The 23,450-nt window shown below is 37.7% G+C and overlaps 1 protein-coding gene across 1 annotated transcript in view; it reads right to left on the bottom strand.

The window, feature by feature from the left end:
* Positions 1-23,450, bottom strand: part of LOC126299511 (serine/threonine-protein phosphatase 6 catalytic subunit) — a 77,177-nt gene that overhangs the window by 17,646 nt on the left and 36,081 nt on the right. Inside the window, exons 4-5 of the mRNA XM_049991473.1 lie at positions 17,498-17,577; positions 182-287 (exon numbers count right to left, since the gene is read on the bottom strand). Of these exons, the coding sequence (XP_049847430.1) occupies positions 182-287; positions 17,498-17,577 (186 nt within the window). The remainder of the gene's footprint in view (positions 1-181; positions 288-17,497; positions 17,578-23,450) is intronic.

Below are 23,450 nucleotides of genomic sequence, written 5' to 3'. Positions count from 1 at the left end.
CCAGTATAGCACTCTCATAACAATGTCATGCTGACTTCTATGTATGCAAACCTCAGCATTGGACTCTTATTCACTCAATTTCTGATCTCTAGTACAAATTCAGTAACAGTGTCAACGTAAAAAGATGTTACAATTTAAGAACATTTTTTTTTTAAATTGCACGTACAAAAATCATATGTACCTTTATGAGGGATTTCTTGATTTCGTTCTATACTTCGAATCTGGTCCAATGTTACAATGTCAGGAGAGAGTCCACCATGAACACACAGAACCTGCTCATCTATGAGCTGCAGGAGAAAACAATAAAATTAAAATTACAGTACTTTCAAATGTGCAAACACATACACACAATTAGTATTAAGTTACATGTTTGTTTTACGCAATATCTCCCAGGAAGTTAAGGCAATATTCTGGGAGGTGATAATCATCTAAGGCATGAAGATTCATGTAGTTAGTGAGTTAGACACGAAAATACTTATCATACTTAAGAAATAGATTCATTTTTATATGCCCATTCTTTCTTTGTTCGACTATAAATGTAAAGCAGCTTGTAGTACATTTTCAAACACAGACAAGATTTCTGCAGAAGTGTGAGGAACATTCAGATATGTAAATAATAGTTGCGTGCTACACAAAACACGACATGCTACAGGCTCTTAGTGACTTCCACACCAACATCAGACAGTTAAATTTAGTGCCTGCAGTTATCTCGTACAGTGTTCTGAAGACTAACTTCTGATGCAGCAGTCACTATTTACAACTTCAATTATTAACAGTGTGTCTGCAAACATCACGTCAGTGATACTTGCAGTACCATACAATACCGAAGTTAAGCACTATTTCATAACATACTCTTTCAAATGTTACTTCTTATTATGTTACCCCATCTTTGTTACAGCACTGCCCTATCAGACAAGTGTTTAATCATCATAGTGTGTGAACAACCACCAGTAAGGAACTGTTGTAGGGGAACATTTTTCTGGTACCATGGATGTTTGGGCTGAATTAAGAGTAGCATTCCACCACTACATTCAAAACGGGTGAATTTTTGAATACATATTATATGTATGTTTTTCATCATTCAATTTGAAGTTACAAGCAAACTACCTGTGTGAAAGGTCAGTATGAAGCCATAAACCCAGTGAAGTGTTTTCTCTTTAATAAAAAAAGGACATCCACATTTTAGTGAGATATTGAAAACATGAACCATTGAACATTATGATAAATAACTTGTTTTATTTTTATTAATGGAAATGCACACAACATGTAAATGCAAAACTGAGTCACATTACTCTAGTTTTAATTCTATTATTTACATTTGTCTTTTCTGCAAAAACAAAAGACAGACTAACTTGTGGGACTGGTTTACTCTCCATTCTCAATGCAGAGAGTATATGGAAACAGTCACATTCCCTACATGAAGTCAGAAGAAACTTCAAATGTTTTTAAACAAATCCTTCTCTTAACTCCATGAAGCCTCTGGCATAATCTACAATAATTGGAGTTTCAAGCACTTTGAAATTCTCTCTTAAAATTACAATTTGGCATCAGTGTATATTTTAGCCTAGTGTACTGAGTTACTGAATTTGGAATTCATGTAGTCCTCATTTATTTGATAATGTTTATTACGTATCTCCACTGTGATATCATAGCCAATGTCTTACATGAAAGTAATACAGGATAAATTTGTGATGTTATAAATCAGATATTGAATTAATTCCATTCTCTACATTTTATTTCACATATGCTGGAAACTTTTCATACTTTTATTTTCCATTTTATGTAACAATTTAAAAAATTAGAATGGCTTCAAGATTTCTTCTTACTGATCTCTATGGCCTTAAAATCCAAGTTTCAGCTTTAATCATTATTAGACTGCTTCTTGGTGGAGCTTCCTTCTGAAGTTCTTGAATATTCTTTAAGGTAAAATTTGGAGAGTGCCGATATGATGCTGTTTATCACTCTGTAGCTTCAAAAATGTTGAGCACAGTTATTTTTTCTTTTGAGTATCTCTAAAAGCAAATAAATTCTATTATTTTTAACATTAACTCCAGGAGATGACATCAGGATTTCTCCTCTTTAAATATTTTAATAACATTTCCTAACATGCTATCGTATTCATTACAGTGATATCAATGGTACACCTCTACTTGTCCTAACCACACAGTAAATTTCCCTTTCATTCCAACATATAATTTCAGAACTGTGTTGTGCGAGTGCCACATGTAATTGTTTCCTTCAGTAAAAGTGAGCTCAGCGAAAAACATATCACATTTTTGGTGCACATCACTTGCTGCTACCTTCTTTTTACTTTTTAGTGTTTCCAGTTGTGAAATCATTAACTGCTTTTAGTTTTTAAACTGATATTTCATTTGACGAACTGAGATATTAACATTATTATTTGATCAACTTGACCACAGAATTTTAACATTTGTTAAACTCGTCTAAAATGCCCTTTAACTCAGCATAGATGTGCCAAAAATTAACAAGTAGTAATACTGTTTTGGTACACAAATACCTTTTTTTCTCTTCAAGATACTTTATTCAGAAAATACATACCAAAATTGCCAGAAATTAACGTAAGTGGTGAACTGGGCAAAGTTCAGTTTTTTTTAATAATAAGAAAATTAACCAACTTGGATCTGTAGTACTACACTGTACCACTCTAAAGTTGTTATAGACAAAAAATTAGCAGTTTTGTTTAACTTTGATCCTGTAATTATTTTCCACATTAATTCTGTATAGCACAAAGCACCTATTAAAATAACAACAAATATCACTTGCAGATATTCTGAAGGTTACTGTCACCAAATAATGTATGAATTTATTAAGTCTTTTTGACTAAAAAGACTTTTTAACAATTAAGTCTCTGTATATAGCTAGCCAACCATAAAGTATAATTACACAGAATTGATACACAGTGAATGTAAATATCTCAAAGTTCTGTTGTTAAGGTGTAAGCCAATGTTTCAAGGGGCCTATGGCCTCTAGTACCTTTCTGGAGATTATGAATTAGGCTGATGACCCCACAAAGAAAATAATTACCAATTATTGCTGTCTCTAATTTAGAAGCAGTTCAAAGCTTCAGTAAATTGCACAAATGAGTATCACAGACTCTCTACGGTCCTCTTTGGTGTCTACATGACTGGTGGACAACATCTGCAGCTAATATGATCTTAGCAAGCAAACTAATGGTGATGTCATAAATGAAACTCTTATTCCCCTAAGCTTGCAAAAAGTGATTAAGTTTGACCTCTTAGGCAACTAATGTGACCAGCCATCTTTGACCAAACTATACGTAAGTCCAGTCTCTAACTGTACCTAAAAATTATGTCATTGTTACTGGTAGCCCATGCGGAACATGGAGGGCATGTTCTAGGAATATTTTACAAGTAATTACTTCCCATTTATACAGATGGTCAACTGACAGTAGCTATGATTAAGCCATACATTTTAAGACTATTTCAGCTAGAAATCTATGTGTAGAAATGTGAACTGGCTCACTGTACCACTGTACTAGATGTCGAGCTAGGTGGCATCTGAAGTTGCTGATTTACCTTCTAATCCACTCAATAGGTTGCTATTACACATATAGCAAATAGTTGCACATGTGCATATCTACCTCACCTTGATGACAGGAAGCACTTAGCCTTGTTGTACATGAAATATGACACTGATTATTTGGGACTTTTGCGATATTGGAGAGTTACATCAAAACATGACAAGACTCTGTAAATACTTAAAAGCAGTAAAAAGAACCGAATATACTCTCCCTGGCAACTTTTTAGATTGTGTACAATACAGAAGCTGAAATAGATAGTTCTCCACCTGCCAAACACATATGCTAATTGCATTCAATATGGAAACTTCCACAGCAGTAACATTTGAACCTCCTACTGATGATACAGTTGTAAACTGTGATTGTGCAGACAGAAAAACAGACTAGTAGTTGGCTTACATTTGCAGGATTGTCAAAACTCAGACAGTAGCAATCTCTCTTCTACATGACAATTCTACAGCTGCATTATGCACAGACATAAGCAGTACAGTCATTTTTATGGCTATAGTTCTGTATGTTATCTAACAGCTTACACATGAATTGATAAAAAGAAGAAAAATTATCACTAAAATATCATCAAAATACTCAAGCATTACCCTTGGCTAATTCCTCAAAAAATTCTAGCACACTTTTATATCTACCTAAATTTTCAGAACATTTCGATATCTGCTTGTATAGTAGTGTAACTAACTGTTTGCCATAACTACATCGTCTCTAATCAGCTTGCTCACAGTTAAGTGAAACAATCTCAATCCTGAACCTATGGATCCATTAGGGTTAAAAGTCAAAAGAAACTGAAGAACTAGTTTACAGTCATCTAAGGAAAATAACGTTATCCTGTGTCCCAGAAACACATGTTTGAGTCTAAAGCATATGCTACAAGCCAAATATAAAGGGCAATGCCTACCTAAACTATTCATATTGTTCAGAAAACTACAGATACAGTTAAGTAAACTTAAGGGGAGTATGTATGGCGGAACTGGTCAAAAAGTGACATTTTCAGATTATTATCTCTTATTAATATTTGATCTCTCCTGAATAATTTGATGCATTTTTTGTCAAAAAATTCCAATTGGAAGTGTAGTTTTTATCATTTCAAAGTTAATAGTGCGTGTGTAAAATTATCCGGTCATTCTGCACTGACTTGCCTAAGCATCTCTCTCTCTTGTACTATTCAATCTAGAAGGCTGTGGTTTTCAGCTATTTATTCCTTGAAATCATGTTAATGTTCGTGCTAAGAGGTTGGATGCACTATGTAAACAGAAATGGCGGTATAGTACATGCATTTTGTTTATTTACTTTGTGGTTGTCATGTTTCACAAGTTTTGAACTGAAAACATAGTGGTTTGGTGTGGTGTTATACGCTCTTATACCTCTTTTCAACATGACGAAAAGAAAGGGTTGTTTTAAGAAGCGACGATTCTATGGAAATCAGCATATCACAAAATCTGAATCCAGTGTTGATCCTGAAACAGATTTTTCACAGACCTGTGATAAGGACACGCCTACTAGTGCTTCGAAGAGGAAACTTTGAGACCATGCAGATTTATTTATTGGCAAGGATCAAAATAGTTTAGGTTAGGTTGTTTTAGATTTGAGTGTGTTAGGATAAGTTTTGCAAGATGCTGTGTCATGCAATGTTTGTGATGGGCAAATTAGCATCTCTGAGGACTCTTCTGCAAGGACTGGACTGGCTAACAAACTTGATATTCAGTGCGAAGTTTGCAGGCAATCGGCATAATTTTGGACTTCTGAAAAGTGCAAGAATGACTTGTTTGAGAGCAATGTTAGATTTCTGTATGGAATGAGGTGCATTAGGAAAGGATTGACTGCAGCTGAAGTATTGTGCAATGCTGAACTTGCCAAACCCACCAACCAGATCAAGTAGGTACATAGAAGTAATGGGTGAATGTGTGACATCTCTTGCTGTTGCTTCTATGAAAGTTGCTGCTAAGGAAGCAGTAGAATTAAATAACACAACAGACTTAACTGTGGCAGTTTATGGCACATGGCAGAAGAGAGGTCACACATCAAAAAATGCAGTTGCAACTGCCACTAGTGTTGACACAGGTAAAGTTTTAAACATTGAAGTGCTAACTAAATGCTGTCATCAGTGTAAATCAGTTGATGAAACAAGTGAAAGCCATAAAACAAATTGAGCTAAGAATCATGAGGGAACTAGTTGGGGTATGGAGGCTACTGCAGTTGTTTCTATGTTCAGACGTTCACAACAGGAGAGAGGTGTGTGTTACACTGAGTACTTGGGGGATGGTGATTCAAAAGCTTACAGATCAGTAGTGGAAAGCCAACCTTATGGTAATAAGCAGATTGTTAAGATTGAATGTGGGCCACATTCAAAAACGGATGGGAACACGTCTCCGAAAATTGAAGCAGACAAAAGGAAAAGAGAAGTTATCAGATGGAAAGACTCTAAACGGTAAAGGAAGACTTACATGCAAAAACATTGATGAACTCCAGGATTATTATGGAATGGCAATAAGAAACAATACACATGAACTACAAGGGATGAAATGAGCAGTGTGGGCTACATTCTTCCACAAATCTTCCACTGATGATACACCTATACATGTTCTTCATTCAGCTGGTGCTGATTCATGGAGCAAGTACTGCAAAGCTCAGGCAGCGGGTAGCGAGGAACAATTTAGGCACAAAAATAGCATACCATCTGCAGTGATGGAAGCTATTAAACCAATAAACAGAGAATTAGCTCATCCTGACCTTTCCAAATGTCTCCATGGTCGAACACAAAACCCAAATGAGTCTTTCAATAATGTAATTTGGACCCGCATACCAAAAAATGTCTTTGTAGGAAGAAAAACTCTATGCTTGGGTGTTTGTGATGCTGTGATAACATTTAATGATGGTATAAAGGGAAGAATTGAGGTACTAGAGGAACTTGATATCACTCCAGGTGCCAACACACTGCAAACCTTTCAGCAAATGGATCGACTTAGGAACATGAAAGCCCAGCGTGCAGCAGAGGAAATGACTAAAGAAGCAAGAGGCAGGAAAAGAAGGAAGCTTCTAGGTTTGCAGGATAGTCAAGAACAGGATCCAGATAATGCTGATTATGGGCCAGGCTGTATCTAGAAGCTGGCATGCCTCCATGTGTAAGTTAATTTCAAATAAAATGTTTGAACTTTATTTGCCAGAAATGACATTTTTAAAATTATTTGACCCATTATCTCAGGAACTATTACAGGTACATATCTCTAATTTTACAATATATTTCCACTTAGCATACTGCAGTTACTGAACCTCCCAAAACATCCCTACCTCTAACGGTTTTTTACTTATGGAATAAAAAGTGGACTTTCAAAAGAAAATGTTGAACGACATTAAAAAAATCATAACTAGCTAATTATTTCTCTGTACATTCAGATTCAGTAATCAGAAAAGGAGTGATACTATACATCCCAAAAATTTCAGATCTCTATCTGTCACAAGTTCTGAGATAATGGGTCATCAATATTGCAAATTTAACACTGTGGGTATAGGACGTACGTACTCCCTTAACCAAGTTAAAAAAATTCCAAGTCCTTGGTAATACAACTTGAAAGGACAGTGAAAAATAAAGTCGCATGTTAAATTATGGTTGAATGATTTTACACAAGAATGTAAACAAAATTTTATTCAGTCATATGAATTTTTCCAAACCCTACCGAATTCTTCACGGAACACTTTGTATTTGTGGAAGTATCTAAACTTCTGAACAGGCAGAAAAATTTAGTTTTGTCTGAACATGAGCACACAAAAAAAACTTATGCAAATTAAAAGTAAAATCGGAGAGACTAACATTAAAATAACTATTAAAGCAGGTGCAAACTACACAAAAATTGCTTCTTTATTGACTAACAAAAACAGCAATAAGTTAGAAGAATGGCATTTTATGATTCAGTATCCTGTCGACACCGAAGTCATTAGAGATGATGCACAACTTCAAACTGGGCAAAGAATTTGGCCATCATCTTTTCAGAAGAAAGATTCATCTTCTTTTCAGAAGAGAGATTCCAGCATTTGCCTCAAACAATTTTGAGAAACCATCCAAACTTACATATGAATAGTCAGGAAGGAATTTTAACACTTTGAAGATCAAAGTTTAGGCAATGTTTTTCTCAATGGGCGAACCACCTAGTGCTTGAAAACTGGACTCATTTTGTACAAGAACAAATTAAGGACATCTCGCTACCTATCCCTTGACTGGTGGCGCCTTCTGCAGTCAAATTATAGGACTGAAAGAAACATTAGCAAATGTAATGTCATGAATAGCTGAACAAATATGACCACATTGACATAATTCTGTGCATGTACTCACTGGGTTTTGCAGTTTGCTGAAATTATGCTGCAAATAAATCACATTTGTTGTGAGAGCACGAAATTTTGGACACTCAAGATAAAGAAATTGCTCAATAACTCATCTCAAACTTTTTACTTGGGGGGGGGGGGGGGGGAGATAATTACATTTATTTATTTTAGCATTTGTAATCTATTATAGAACTAATGTGAATACGAAAAATAAATCACAGCACTAGGTCCTTTCTTAGTATGTGTTACTCTAAGAAACAACTACATGTGTGCCAATAATGTTTTAAATAACAGCATATATGTGCAGTCCCCTATGCCCAATATTCTTCTAAGTGATTGGTCTCCAAACTGTTAACCACCATCCTCCCAAATGTGAAACCTGTGTCTTAACCAATGTGCCCCTTGTCCAGCAGCTGCTAGTTTAAGTACCTCATTTACTTCTGTTACTTTAGAAAACAGTCAGGGTGGTGTGAAAGCTCCACTCCACTGAATTTCAGATACAATCTCACACTGGTATCAGTAACTTGCATTAAGCTCTCCTGCAAATCTTTCACTGATACTTCATTTGTTGACAGTGATTATGAGTCAAAAGTATTACACACAGTGGCACTTCAACACCAACCCTGACAAATCTCAAAGCGAAAGAAATGGATAACATTAAATAAAAACACTAAAACAGAAACAAACATGTTCTCCCCACTCTCAATCTATTAACTGAAAACTAAGAAACCTTAAAATATAGTACAAAACTAAAACTCTAGTGATACAGTGTACAATGCATTTATTGTTGGTCATGCTATTGAGAAGGAAAAAGTACATGTAAATTCAGGCCACTTCTCTTAAAAGGACTGCTGGAAACATGGTAAGAGGGTATCTTCACCTCGAGGAGAATGACCTTAAAAAAATAGCAACACTAACTGCTTACAGCAATGTATGTCATTGAGAAGGTACCACGTGCAAAGAAGAAGAGTACACTTACAAAGATATGCTCAATAGCCTGCAACACAAGGAGGAAATGAAAAAGAGACATTGCTCTTACAGAAACTGTGTGTAGGATTCTGTTTTGAATGTTTCTTTAAGGCACACCACATTGAAAGTTCATTTTAAGTGGTCATTCATGTTTTAAATGTAATTAAGATCTACTGTTTACAATTTCTGAAAATTTTATTTGGAAATGATTCCTACACTAGAGTAATTTAAACAAGACACAGCATTGTTTTACCAGCTGGCTGCCTGAATAACTCTCAGTGGATTAGGCAAGAACAAATAAATTAACTTAAAGGTTTTACTCTTAATTATTTCAATTCATCAACATTACTACTTGGAAGTCTTAAGGAGTCTTTCATTGACACCAGTAGACCCAGGAGGAGGCTGCTGCAACCATGGCCGAAACGTTGGTTTTTCTCCTGCAGCAGTAGCTTTATAAATTATGACGCAGTACCATACCCAGAAAACTTTTACATCGAGTCTTTCATCATTGCTGACAGACTGCTTGTGACTCACCATTTGAATACATTGCAATCATCATCTACAGGGTTAAAAATCAAGAGATCTCACTGATCAGACCATGCAATTGGACACCAACAGCTGTTATGCCTGTCTCATATGGAGTCAGATTTGTTGGAATCTTGCATGCCAGCTCATACGATGACTCCCTTGAGGGCTCTTTCATCTGCTACCTGGCTGTCCTGCCGGGTGCTGTGGGTGTTTTCCGTAATAGGTCTGGTGCTATTTTACTTAGTTGGATTCCCTGTGTGCTACCGGCACAGGCCAATCAGGAGCCCCGTTTGGTGGCTGACATCACAGCCTACAGGGGTGGGAACTCTTGAGACAACACAAGTTAACTCTCGAGACCAAACAGAATGTCACACGCTGTCAGCCAACCTGAAATCTTCCTCAAATGATTGTAAAAAAACCTATCTTGCAAAAAAAATTTGATTCATGCATATCTTATAGCTTCATCAGCTTCATGATGAACTGCTTATGTTTTCATTAATGGTCATATTTATTGTGATACTTTAGGATTAAGTAAACTGCGGCAAGAATTACGCAAAGTTTGCAGTGAAAACAGAAGTTGCTATGGATTCACATTTGGTGCATGGTAGGTCACATTTTGCTGCATGTGAAATGTAGTTAACACATTGAATTTTTCTCTAAACTTCGAAGGATATTTCTACCTATTATCAATTTAAAAAAAATATGGTTCATATATAAAGCGCTTTGCCCTGAACTCGCGTGCCAGCAAAAAAGCCAGAATGAAATATTCACTAAACTTCTTGTATCTCTTAGACAGTTTATTTTACCATATGATTAAGATTTATATGTGAAACTTCCGTATCAACTGTGATTTTCCACCAACTACAGATTTTTTCAGTGAAATGATACAATATCTAAGTAGCGTCAATAGCTGGTGAAACAAGAATTATTGTGGGTTTGAAACAATACATGTAAAGAAATAACATGTTTATTTGTATACTGAGACTGGGCATTTTCATGAACTATTGATGTGGCTTTAGATCAATTGTTATTTTATGCTTCTTTCACAATTTCAACTGCATTAGAATGTTAGTGAGATAAATATTTAGAGGCTCAGCTGTATTTTGGTGATATAAACTAATTAATATGGCAATAAGGAGTCTTACGTATTGCTGAAAACTCACCACTGATAATGTTTCTCTGAAGAAAAATGAAGGTGGTGATAACTCAGGGGAAAATAATCAGCACTTCTGTTGAAATTTCGACAAAATCCCATACCACAGTTTATTTTTAACAATGAATTATATGGACTGAAACCAGGGAATGGATCTTATTTTTACATCTCAATAATTTAAGATATAGGTAAACAATTAACAGCACATATGATCCCAGCTTTTCTTTCTGATCCATATACACAGTGAGGGATATTACTTTTTCACCACAAACACATTTGTCAGTCAAAGATATCGGTAACCTGTTTACACTTTGATAGTGTAGCTAAATAGATTTTTGCAAATTTAAACGTTTTCATAATTCTCAGCTTCCTACTTTGGGTTTCAGAAAGCTCTTAGTAGCAAGAATAATTTGAGTGCTACAAATTTTCTAGAGTGCAGTAGATTTGGTCGTATTGTTAAGGATTCTTCAATAATTTTCTGATAACATTTTGACAGTTGAAGTGTCTTTACTCTGAAAACAGCCCAATTTCACTATCTGCATGTCAACTGGTGAGTGTTCATCAGTGTACCTCAAACTACTGCCTAACCTAGAAAACCCTATGTGTACATCACAAGCAGTCTGCTACCTGAGTAGCTGCTTCCTTTGTGTAGCGCACCCACAACTTAGGAAGTGGAGTCCTACAATTCCCCACCCCACATCACAGGTCCAGAAATCTGTAAGTGAATTTTATCCATAGTGGATGCTGTTGAACTCTGTGACTGTTCCTTTATAGGGTGTAGAAAAATTTCTGCTACCAGTCACAATAAAATATTATTTATTCGTCACATGACCGGTTTCAGTTTGCGCTCATCCTCAGGTGTTTATAATTCAAGTATATGTTTATATTGCTGGAGATCACTGTATAGATACAAAGAACATTATTTGCAGGTGACTAAACAGATACAAGTGGAACAGTTTTAAGTGGCAAGGCAGCATTTGTTGAACATATATCTGTACTTACATAAAGATGAAGCATCACAGTTCTTCCACTTAGTTGAACATTTGTTATCATTTTCACATCCATGTTTCAGTTTTAGAAAATTTAGCTGCATATTTCACTATTGTGATGTGCACTCTTGACATACCCTATTTTTACAAACCAACATGTAGACTATGGACAAAGAACTTAGACATAGGCAGTGCAAAGATGTTGCTCATGCAGAAACATGTAGGTTATGGTCAAAGAACTTAGCCATATGAAGTGCAGGGATGTTGCACACATAGACACTCAAAAAGCTATTATAAGTTTCGAAGTTTCTTGATCCACATTATGAAATTTTTGATCCACATTTTTGCCAGAGAACTTAGATATAGGATGTACAATGATGTTATACACATGAAATTTTTAAAGCTATTACAAATTACAAAAATGACAGTTAAAGTTTGTGTTTACAATATAACTTTTACAAATTACAATAATGATACTTTAGCTATTGTATGATTACTACATCAGATTTCCGTATCATGTAACTTTGGTATTATACACACATCAAAAAATGTTTTGCATCACCTCAGTTCCAGAACCTGTACAGAAAATTGGAATAGAGATCCACATAAACATCATTTCTGCTCTATTTATTGCTTATGAAAACCACACATTTCATGTTGTACCACCATACAGCCAGACCTTCAGAGGTGGTGGTCCAGATTGCTGTACACTACAGTACCTCTAATACCCAGTAGCATGTCCTCTTGCATTGATGCATACCTGTATCCGTTGTGGTATACTATCCACAATTTCATCAAGGCACTGTTGGTCCAGGTTGATTTACTCCTCAACAGCGATTCGGCGTATATCCTCAGAGTGGTTGGTGGGTCACTTCGTCCATAAGCAGCCCTTTTCAATCTATCCCAGGCATGTTCAATATGGTTCATGTCTGGAGAACATGCTGGCCATTTTAGTCGAGTGATGTCATTATCCTGAAGGAGTCATTCACAAGATGTGCACGATGAGGGCACAAATTGTCATCCATAAAAATGGATGCCTTGCCAATATGCTGCTCATATGGTTGCACTATCGGTCGGAGGATGGCATTCGCATATCGTACAGGTGTTATGGGGCCTTCCATGACGACCACATAATGCAACCCCTAAATAGGGAACCCCCATCTTCCTGTCCTCATTGGATGGTGTGTCCAAGGCATTCGCCCTGACCGGGTTGCCTCCAAACAAGTCTCCAACAATTATCTGGTTGAAGGCATATGTGATACTCATTGGTGAAGAGAACGTGATGCAATATTGAGTGGTGCATTTGGCAAGTTTTTGGGCCAATCTGTAATGCACTGCATGGCGTCACGGTTGCGAAGATGGACCTCGCCAAGGATGTTGGGAGTGAAGTTGGGTATGAAGCAGCCTACTGTGCACAGTTTGAGTCTTAACATGACGTCCTGTGGCTGCACAAAAAGCATTATTCAACATGGTGGCATTGCTGTCATGGTTCTTCAGAGCCGTAATCTGTAGGTAGCGGTCATCCACTGCAGTAGTAGCTGTTGGGCGGCCTGAGCAAGGCATGTCATCGACAGTTCCTGTCTTTCTGTATCTCCTCAATGTCTGAACAACATTGGTTTGGTTCACTCCAAGACACCTGGACACTTCCCTTGTTGAGAGCCCTCCTTGGCACAAAGTAACAATGCGGACACAATCAAACTGTGGTATTAACCATCTAGGCATGGTTGAACTACAGACAAAACAAGCCGTGTACCTCCTTCCTGTTGGAATGACTGGAACTGATCGGTTGTCAGACCCCCTCCGTCTGATAGGCGCTGCTCATCCACGATTGTTTACATCTTTGGGTGGGTTTAGTGAAATTTCTGAACAGTCAAAGAGACGTCTGTGATACAATATTCACAGTCAATGTCTATCCTCAGGAGTTCTAGAAACTGGAGTGACGCAAAACGTTTTTTGATGTGTGTATCAGGGGATAATGAGCTATTGTTTTCGAATATTTTATGAAATATGTGGAGACTAGATTTGTTTTCAAGCTCCACTTGTTCACTGAGAATAAGGTGTGGCGAGAGAGCTGTGGATGTAAATTTCTAGCTCTTCGAGCAGATTCATTTTCTTTCCTTTGTCGACAGTGTGTAGTATTTGTAGGTTATCTGTAATGGCTGTGGCTGAGTGACCGTGGTCTTTTAAATGCATTGCAAAGGTGAATTTGTCAAAGTTATTTAGCTGGAAGGCATCCATATGCTCACAGTACCTTGTTGTGAAACTCCTTCCAGTTTGGCCTATGTAGAACTGTGGGCAACTGTCACATAAAAGTTTGTAAGTACCTGATTTGTGGTGGCATTGGTTAGTTGTCTTACTGTTGTGGATGATATGCTGTTGTAGCTTGTTGTTAGTGCTGAAAGAAATTTGAAAACCAGTTTTCTGAAAGAGGTTGGCAATTTGGTATGAAATTTTACCTATAAATGGTATGCCGGCAAACAAATCTTATCTCCACATATTTCTTGAAATATTCAAAAAGAAAAGCTCATTATCCTCTGATATAATAAAGTTATATGATATGGAAATCTCATGTAGCAATCATACAACAGTACAAGTGTCATTATCATAATTTGTAGAAGTCATATTGTAAGCACAAGCTTTAACTGTCATTTTTTTAAGTTGTTTGATGAAAATGCGGATCAAAATTTTTATAATGTGGATCAAAAAACTTTGCAATTTATAACAACTTTTTAAGTTTCTGCGTGCAACATCCTTGCACTTCCTATGGCTAAGTTCTTTGTCCATAACCCATATGTTTCTGTATGAGCAACATCTTCACACCTCCTACATCCGAGTTCTTTGGACATGTTTGTATGTAAACACAGTGTATATTGCGAGTGCATGATGCAACAGTGAAATATGCAGCTAATTTGTAAAATTGAAACATGGACGATAAAATGGTAACAAATGTGCAACTAAGTGTAAGAACTGTCACTACAGCATAATTATAATAATGATACTTCATCTTTATTTAAGTACAGACATATTTTCAACAAATGCTGCCTTGCAACTTAAACTGTTCCACTTGTATCCATTTAGTCACCAACAAATAATTTTCTTTGTATTTATACAGTGATCTCCAGCAATATGAACATGTACATGAGTGTATGAACGTCTGAGGATGGGTACAAGCCCAAAACTGGTAGTGTGGCGAATAAATAATATTTTATTGTGACTGATAGTGGAAATTTTTCTACAACTCAGAAATCTGCAACCAAAACTGTGACAGCCTTTGGCTGAGACTCTCCACTCGGCTTCAAACCAAAGGATCCCAATCAAGTTTGCAATGAGGCTGAAACTGTGAGGAGCTCTGCTTGCTTCCTGCTTGAGCTGCCAGCAGTCTTCACCACTTCTGCCAGCCACCTGTATGAAGTAAAGATAGCATCACAACCCATGTGACAGGAGTCACTGGTGAGCCACAACTTGCAGACAACTGCACCCTGTATGCTCGACAGTTGCAAGTTGACTGACATACCATCATAAAGTGACTTATTTGAACTGTCACCCGGGCCTGTACATTTTCCTGATATGGAGTTAGTCACATCAAAATGACCCTATTTGAGTAGAAAAAAATCTTTTTCACAGTATTTATCTTCAATTCAATAAAGTTCTGTGTTGTCTCCACTTCTTTCAGCATCTACTACCACAAGTCAACAATATATCACAAATTTTACAGTTTTTTCCACTTGACATTACACTTCGAATGCCAACATCACACATTATATTCATAAATGGAAAATTCAATATGTAACTTCAAGAACAATTCTAACATTTCAAATGAAAAAATAGAAATTGACAAACTTTTAATAGCCAGAGTATCAAAATAAAAATGCTTTGAAGTAGTGCAGCAATCTAATTTTTCTCCACAATACACACTGAAATTTTCTTTGTGCCCCATGCTGGGAAAAAAAGGGTCAAGTTGCTATTGTTACTGTGTTGTGTTCACTCTTTTTACCACAGATACTTTGTATGGGAACTCAAACAGTGTCAACTAATAATGTGCTTGCCAAAGTGAGAGCAGCAACATCTACATCTACATTCCACGAGCAACCATATAGGACGGTACCTTGTACTACTGTTAGTCATTCCTTTTACTGTTGCACTCTCAAACAGAGTGAGGAGGTTGGAAATGACTGTCTATATGCCTCTGTATGAGCCCTAATCTCTCTTAGCTTCATGGTCCTCACGTGAAATACACATTGGCAGCAGTAGGATCATTCTGTAGTCAGCTTCAAATGCTGGTTACCTAAATGTTCTCAACAGTGTTCCTTGAAAATAACATTGTCTTCCCTCCATGGACGCCCATTTGAGTTCACGAAGGATCTCCACAATAGTCGCACATTGATCAAACCTACCATTAACGAATCTAATAGCCTACCTCTGAATTGCTTCAATGTATTTCATCAAACTGACCTAGTGGGGTTCACCTAAGTTTCAGAATTATTCTATAGCACAACACTTCAAACGCTTTGTTGTTCTTGTTTTACGAAATTATTCACTCCCATACAAATGCTGTGCTCTAAACCAAAATTGGAGCTTATGTTTGATACTTTTAGACTTCTTTTAGCCAGGAATGCCCTCCAACTGTGCTACTCAGCTTTTCACGTCGTCCTTGCTTTGTCATGTGTTTCTTGCTTACAATGCAGAAGAATTCCATCACTTTGCTTACTTCGTGGTTTCCAATTTTGATGTCAACATTACTGCTACTCCTCATTACTGTCATCTTTCTTACATTTATATTAAGTATTTGGTGTGTACTTATTAGACTGCTTATTCAGTTCAACAGGTCCTGCAATCCTGCCTCACTTTCAATGAGGATAGCAATATCATCAAGAAAATCTTATCGCTGATACCATTTCACCCTAAATTTAAATTGGTTGGTTGGGTGTTAATCTGGAATTAATGACATTAGCAAGAAATTTGATTGAATTATGAAAGTATGTAGGCATTTAATATCTAAGCATTGGAACCAACGCTAATTATTTATTAGAGGAGGCAGTAGTTTACCCATTGTTCTATCTCAGAGAGGATACGTCTTATTTGCAGCTGCAAATCTGCACCTTGGACGGTCAATGCTGATGTGCAATTAGTCACTTTTCTAACCAAATGGTCACATTGTTCATTCCCTCTGATACCTATATGACTTAGGGACCAAAGACATCTGCTTCACACTTACTTGGCTGTGATGATCAGTTATATAGTCTTATCGCCAGTTTCCTTTTCGACACTGACATTTTTGAACCAGTACTGAACAAACAAAACTTTTACATATTTGAGAAATGCTCCTAGCAAATGTCTAGTTCGGCAAGTATTTACTGCAAGATGCACGCAACTGTTCCCACTAACTTGCATAAGGTGTTAAAGAAGATTTGCTGGGGCTGCTTCCATGGAAAGAATTTGGAGAAGTAGCTTCTGCAAGCGCCTTGCCAAAGTCTACTTCCTAGTGGTCACACACCTGGGGCCAAACTGACTGTCATCTAACAGATCCTCAATTTTCTTTTCTTAAGTGTATGACCTGTTCAAGCTAGTGGTGTGATAGTTCTGCAGATATAGCACGGGAAAAGCTCAAGTATAAGACAACACTTCCTCCAGATAATGTCCAGTCCCATAGTGTTATCAGTTTGTGCAAATAGCTAGACTTAAAATTATGAGGGTGGAGAAGTTTACTATTTCCTTAAGTAAACAGCTATGACTTAGTCAATATGGAGGACAGGTGGCAGCCAGGTGTTATGTCAAAGACTACTCATGGTCAGATTCAACAATTAATCTCTAACAAATAAAATGTTAGCAAATTCATACGTTCGTTTACGAATTACCAAAACACACAATCCCATGGTAACACGAAACTAGGAACTTTAATAAAAGCACAGTATTATTGAAGATAATCTGCCAGGTGATTTAAAAAAGATATTATTTACTAAAATGTTGACATACCGCTGCAACTGTAAGAAGATCAAATACCCGACAGCAGTAACGCCATGCATTTGGATTTCCATATTTGTTCTGGCACTCATCTGAAAAGTTAAAACCGACATGTATCTGTGTTTCGTAACACTAATTGCTTAACACAAACTAATGCAATGAATTGTTACATCTGATGTACTGAAACTACATTACCAAGATTACTATGATGCAAGACTCATTTTGGAATTCTGGATCATTAGTTTCTTAACATAGTCATGTTAAAGGTAATTCTCACTACTACTACTACTACTACTACTACTACTACTACTACTACTACTACTACTACTTTCTGAAAGCAAAATTCCTAATTTGTTACCATGTTTTCTTCAATGTAACATTAATTTTGAAATTAATATGCAACAGTTGAGAACTGTTGCATTTGTATACAACTGAACTAAACCTAATTGAGTCTACAGCCGAAAAGTACATTCATGTAATTTCAATTACAGGCAAATGGAAGTGGAAGTTTACCACCACCAACAATAATCTGAATACATTTATTTGTAGTCCCTTACAACATGGAACATCTGATATAGACAGTATTAATTTTAAAAGACCTTTACTTATTGACATTCAAATGTTTCCGAGACTGTAAACGAGGTTTCAAGCTATGTTTACCTGTTTTATTTTTGGCCATCCTGCGTAGTTGCAAAATGATCCTTGGGCAAATAAATTACTACACTGTTACAGATCAAGGTATCTACAATATCAATTTTCAATGAAAACAAAAGTTTATCATTGGTATGGCAAATGTACCTCAAAAGTACAGGGAAGTGTACAAAATGAGAAACTCTTCAATGGTGCAACACTTCTTTGTGATTATAGAATGGAGACTTCCACGGCCATTACTTGTGCTACATCTAAATGTAGAAGTAACACAAATAATGGCCATGAAAGCCTGAATTCTGTAATTACAAAGACATTGTTGATATTTGTTTTGTGGGCATTAGGCCATGGTCCAAGGCATAGCACTCCGCCTAATCTTTTGTCGTCTAATGCTGGAGACACCATCAGAGGATTTAATGACTCGGAAAGCAGTTGCAGTCTGAAACTTAGTAAACCAAACTGTTTCTGTGTATCCATGCAATGGTCAGTTCATGATGGCATCAGACCACTGTATAAGATCACGGAGTTGTGCCGATGTATGTTATGGATCTAGTGGTGGAAAAGTTTCGTTTTATTTAGCACTAAGGCCCGCAACTTATCTAATTTCAGACTGCATTAAAACCTGAGCTTTCTGGGGTCAAGGCATGTGACATCATGCAAGAGGTACCTAGTGCTGCTACAAGGTGTCACACTCAATGCGTAGTCTCGGTAAGAGTGGCCAACACCATCACTGTACGGCAGCGTAAATGCAGTGGCATATAAAAATTGACAAAAGCAGAGCGCGAACTCTGGCACTGAGGCAAAACATAAGCAGAAGTGGCAGAAAAGATGTTAGTAAACATGTTTTTAACTATTGTATGAATACGGGACCAAAAATAGATCACTCTAGCACTATATATGGAGCTTAATACAGTGAAAGCAAAAGATACTTATACAGATAAATATTTCTACTTTGAAGCTTGTTCGGGAAACAAATCACTGAACTACCAAGAATACAAACAACAAATTTAGTTGTTCTAATACTTGTTTTCCATGCCAAGTGGAAGTAGTTAAACATGAAACACACATTACTCCAGATAAGATAAAACCATACAACATATATTAATGCCTTCATATAGACAGTAAATCCCTGTGTGTACTATTTATGGAACTACAAACTTTGTAGATTTAAAGTGTTGTCAGTCCTGTGTGTTCACCAAAATATCTTCAGGTGGACGTTCATTTACAGTAAACAGTGCTACAGCCACCAACTACAAAGGCAGAAAAAAGGCATCTACTAGAGATTCCAGCATCTGGATATTCAAAATGCTGGACTGTATCTACAGAATTGGCTGGCCAACTGCAAATGCATTTTCCCTGGGTGTTTTGTATCTCCTCCATTTACTGCTAATGCCCACTAATTTATTCTTTCTTTGTTGTGCAGAGAAACGAGTTTATAAAATCCATCAGTATCATTCGTGTAAGTCATTTCACATGTCTGTATCAAATTTTAATTTGTTTCATGCAACTTTAACTGAAAATAAAATCATGTTACCTTCATTAGAAAATTATGATTCAATACTTGTTTGTTATTGTTTCTACTTGCCAAAAAATACAGAATTTAAATAAAAGTAAAACAAAATTATTGTTTAGAGGTTCAAACCTGAAACATGTTTTTGGTAAACACACTGCAACGCTATTTATTAAGCTGTTGTAATGCACCACATTGCTTTCTACTTAAAAGCAGTTGGAAATCGTCTCATTTTTAGAGGTAACTCTTTTGACGTCTTCTTTTGTAAACTGTGTTGCAGCGTATTAGCAAACTGATACCTGGATATGGACTTTCATATTCCATAAATATAGATAAAAAATATCTCAAAGGGCCAGTCTATATGGTCCCCTTACCAGATAAAAGTTCATGCACTGAAGTGCCAAAGAAACTACTATAGGAATTTGTATTCAAATACAAAGATATGTAAACAGGCAGAATATGGCATGCGGTCGGCAATGCCTATATAAAACAAGTGTCTGGCACAGTTGTAAGATAGGTTACTGCTGCTACAATGGTAGGTTATCAAGATTTAAATGAGTTTGAATGTGGTGTTATAGTCGGCGCATGAGCAACAGGACACAGCATCTCTGAGGTAGTGATGAAGTGGAGATTTTCCCATACAAACATTTCACGAGTGTACCGTGAATATCAGGAATCCGGTAAAACATCAAACGACCAACACTGCTGTGGCCGGAAAAAGATCCTGTAAGAATGAAACCAAAAATGACTGAAGAAAATCGCACAACGTGAAGGACGTGCAACCGTTCTACAAATTCCTGCAGATTTCAGTGTTGGGCCATCAACATGTGTCAGCGTATAAAAAACATTCAATGAATCATCATTGATATGGGCTTTTGTAGCAGAAAGACCACTCACATACCCTTGATGACTGCATTACACCGCTTTACGCCTTGCCTGGGCCCATCACTACCGACATTGTACTGTTCATGACTGGAAAAATGTTGCCTGGTCAGACGAGTCTCATTTCAAATTGTATCGAGCAGACGGACGTGTTCGGGTATGGATACAACCTCATGAATCCATGGACCCTGCATGTCAGCAGGGGACTGTTTAAGTTGGTGAAGGCTCTGTAATGTTGGTTGATTTAAAAGGGGGGAAAGGGACCAAACAGCTTGGTCATCCATCCCTTGTTCCTGTTAAAACAATCATACAGGGGAAAGAAGAAAACAAATGAGATGTAAAGCACAATACTGAAAGGAAGAAAATTCAACAGGAATGACAAAGGCAACAAACACTACAAAGAATAAAAGAGGACAATAAAATCACAGAAATGTAAGAAAAAGGTAGAGAGAATAAAAAGGAGAAACCAGCCAATCTGCAACACATTAAAAACTCCACCCTAAAAGCACTAGGGTAGAGGACACAGAGGGGCAAAGAACATTCGCTAACACTTAGATCAAATGATAAAACCCACAATCACGAATAAAATGTAAAACTAAAGCTGCTGTTGAGGCATTGTCGCCCAACACCGAAGGTAGGGTGCTAGGAAAGCTAAAAGCCTGCCACAGAGCGGCTAAAAGTGGGCAGTCCAGCAAGAGGTGGACAACAGTCATTTGTGAGCCACAGCGACACTGAGGGGGGTCCTTGCAATGGAGGAGGTAACCATGTATGGCCAATGCGGAGCTGACGAAGGACAACAGACTCCCTGCAAGAAACCCGCAGGGAAGACTTCCACACATTTGCAGGCTCCTTAATGACACACAGTTCGTTGTGTGTACTGTTATGCCATTCCTTCTCCCAAAGCCAAAAAATCTTGCAGCATAAAACAGAACTCAATTCAGTTTCAGAGATGCCCATATCCAGAAGCGGTTCCCATGTAGCCTGTTTGGCCAGCCTGTCAGCAAGTTCGTTGCATGGGATTCCGACGTGTCCTGGGGACCACACAAACACCACCGAATGACTGGTCTGTTCCAGGGCAAAGATGGACTCCTGGATGGTTGCTACCAAAGGATGGCGAGGGTAGCACTGGTCGATAGCTTGTAAGCTGCTCAGGGAGTCAGAACAGAGAAGAAATAATGCACCAGAACAAGAATAGATGTACTGAAGTGCGAGAGAGATGACCACAAGCTCTGCAGTGAATACACTGCAGCCAACACGCAAGGAATGCTGTTCAATATGGCCTCTGTGGACATAGGCGAAGCCAACATTACCATCGGCCATCGAGCTGTTTGTGTGAACTACTCAAGAGCCCTGGAACACGTCAAGAAGCGAGAGGAAGTGACAGTGGAGAGAAGCGAGGTTAACAGAGTCCTTAGGGCCTTGCAAAAGGTCCAGATGAAGCTTTGGCTAAGGTGTACACCATGGAGGTGTGCATGAATCGACAGCAAGTAGAGGTAATACAGAGAAGGGCTCCCGTTCAGACAGAAGGGATCGCACGCGAACCGCAATCGTTAGCCCTGATCTGAGCTACTGATGCGGGAGATGAAGTGCCGCGGGTGGGAAAAGGAGACGGTAATTCAGATCGTCAGGAGAACTAAGAATGTGTGCAACATTACTGGTGAGCAGTTTTACACATCACTAACTGCAACAACTGGTGGGGCATTATCCTATTGTCAGTACTGAGCAAGGTACTTTCGAGGATCATTTTAAACCATATTAAGGATTCTGTGGAAGCGCAACTGAGAAGAGAGCAGGCAGGTTTTAGAAAACATAGAAGCAGCATGGACCTTATCAATACTCTCAGAATTATTCTGGAACGAAGTGCGGAGTGGCAATACTCCCTGTACCCTACCTTCATTGACTTTGAAAAGGCTTTCGACTCAATTGAAGAGTCATGTTGGATACTCTTGCAAAACATGGCATTCCAACAACGATTATTAACATCATCAAGGAAATGTATGAAGACTATGAATGCCAAGTACTACATAATGGAGAACTAACAGAGCCTTTCCAAGTTAATTCGAGAGTACGACAAGGGTGTATTCTTTCGTCAACACTATTTCTTTTGGTGTTGGACCATTGGACCATGTGATGAAGAGAGTGATTTTTTTTTTTTTTGGGAGGGGGGGGGGGGGGGAGAGAAGAGAGGCGTACAATGGGGGATGTGGGATAGGCTCGAAGATTTAGATTTCATAGACGACATTTGCTTAATGGCACAATGATATCGAGACATCGAAGAGAGAGGTGGAAATTGCAGGCCTCAAGATAAATGTTCGCAAAACTAAAGAAATGTGGATAAATTCGACCAACACGAATAGGCTGGCATTAATGGAGAGGATGTAGAGCAGGTCCTATCTTTGCTTTATCTCAGAAGTATAGTCACAACTACAGGAGGCACTGAGGAGGGTATCCGTAGTCACATCCACAAAGCAAATGGTGCATTTCTACAACTGTACCCTGTCTGGAGGAATAGGAACATCTTAAAGAAGACCAAACTCCAACTTTTCAGTAGCAATGTGAAAGCCGTTCTGTTGTATGGTTGCAAAACTTGGAAGGTGACTAACCACATCAAAAACCAGCTCCAAGCTTTTATTAACCACTGTCTCTGGCATATTTTAAAAGTGGGATGGCCAGATATAATGACAAATCAAGATCTTTGGAGGGAGGCAAATCAGCAACCAATCAATACACAAATCAAAGAAAGAAAATGGAACTGGATTGGGCACACATTGAGGACACCAGATGAAGCTATTGAAAGGATGGCTTTGGATTGGAACCCTCAAGGAGTTAGAAAGTGTGGTTGTCCCAAACAGACGTGGAAAAGGACGATCAAGTGAGAAGCTGCGAAGGATGGGAAAACCTGGAGTGAAGTGAAGAGACTTGCTA

This window comes from Schistocerca gregaria, chromosome X (genome assembly GCF_023897955.1).
Source record: "Schistocerca gregaria isolate iqSchGreg1 chromosome X, iqSchGreg1.2, whole genome shotgun sequence".
NCBI lineage: Eukaryota > Metazoa > Arthropoda > Insecta > Orthoptera > Acrididae > Schistocerca > Schistocerca gregaria.
The sequence above is the reverse complement of the archived record's forward strand: the minus strand, read 5'-3'. Positions and strand labels throughout refer to the sequence as shown.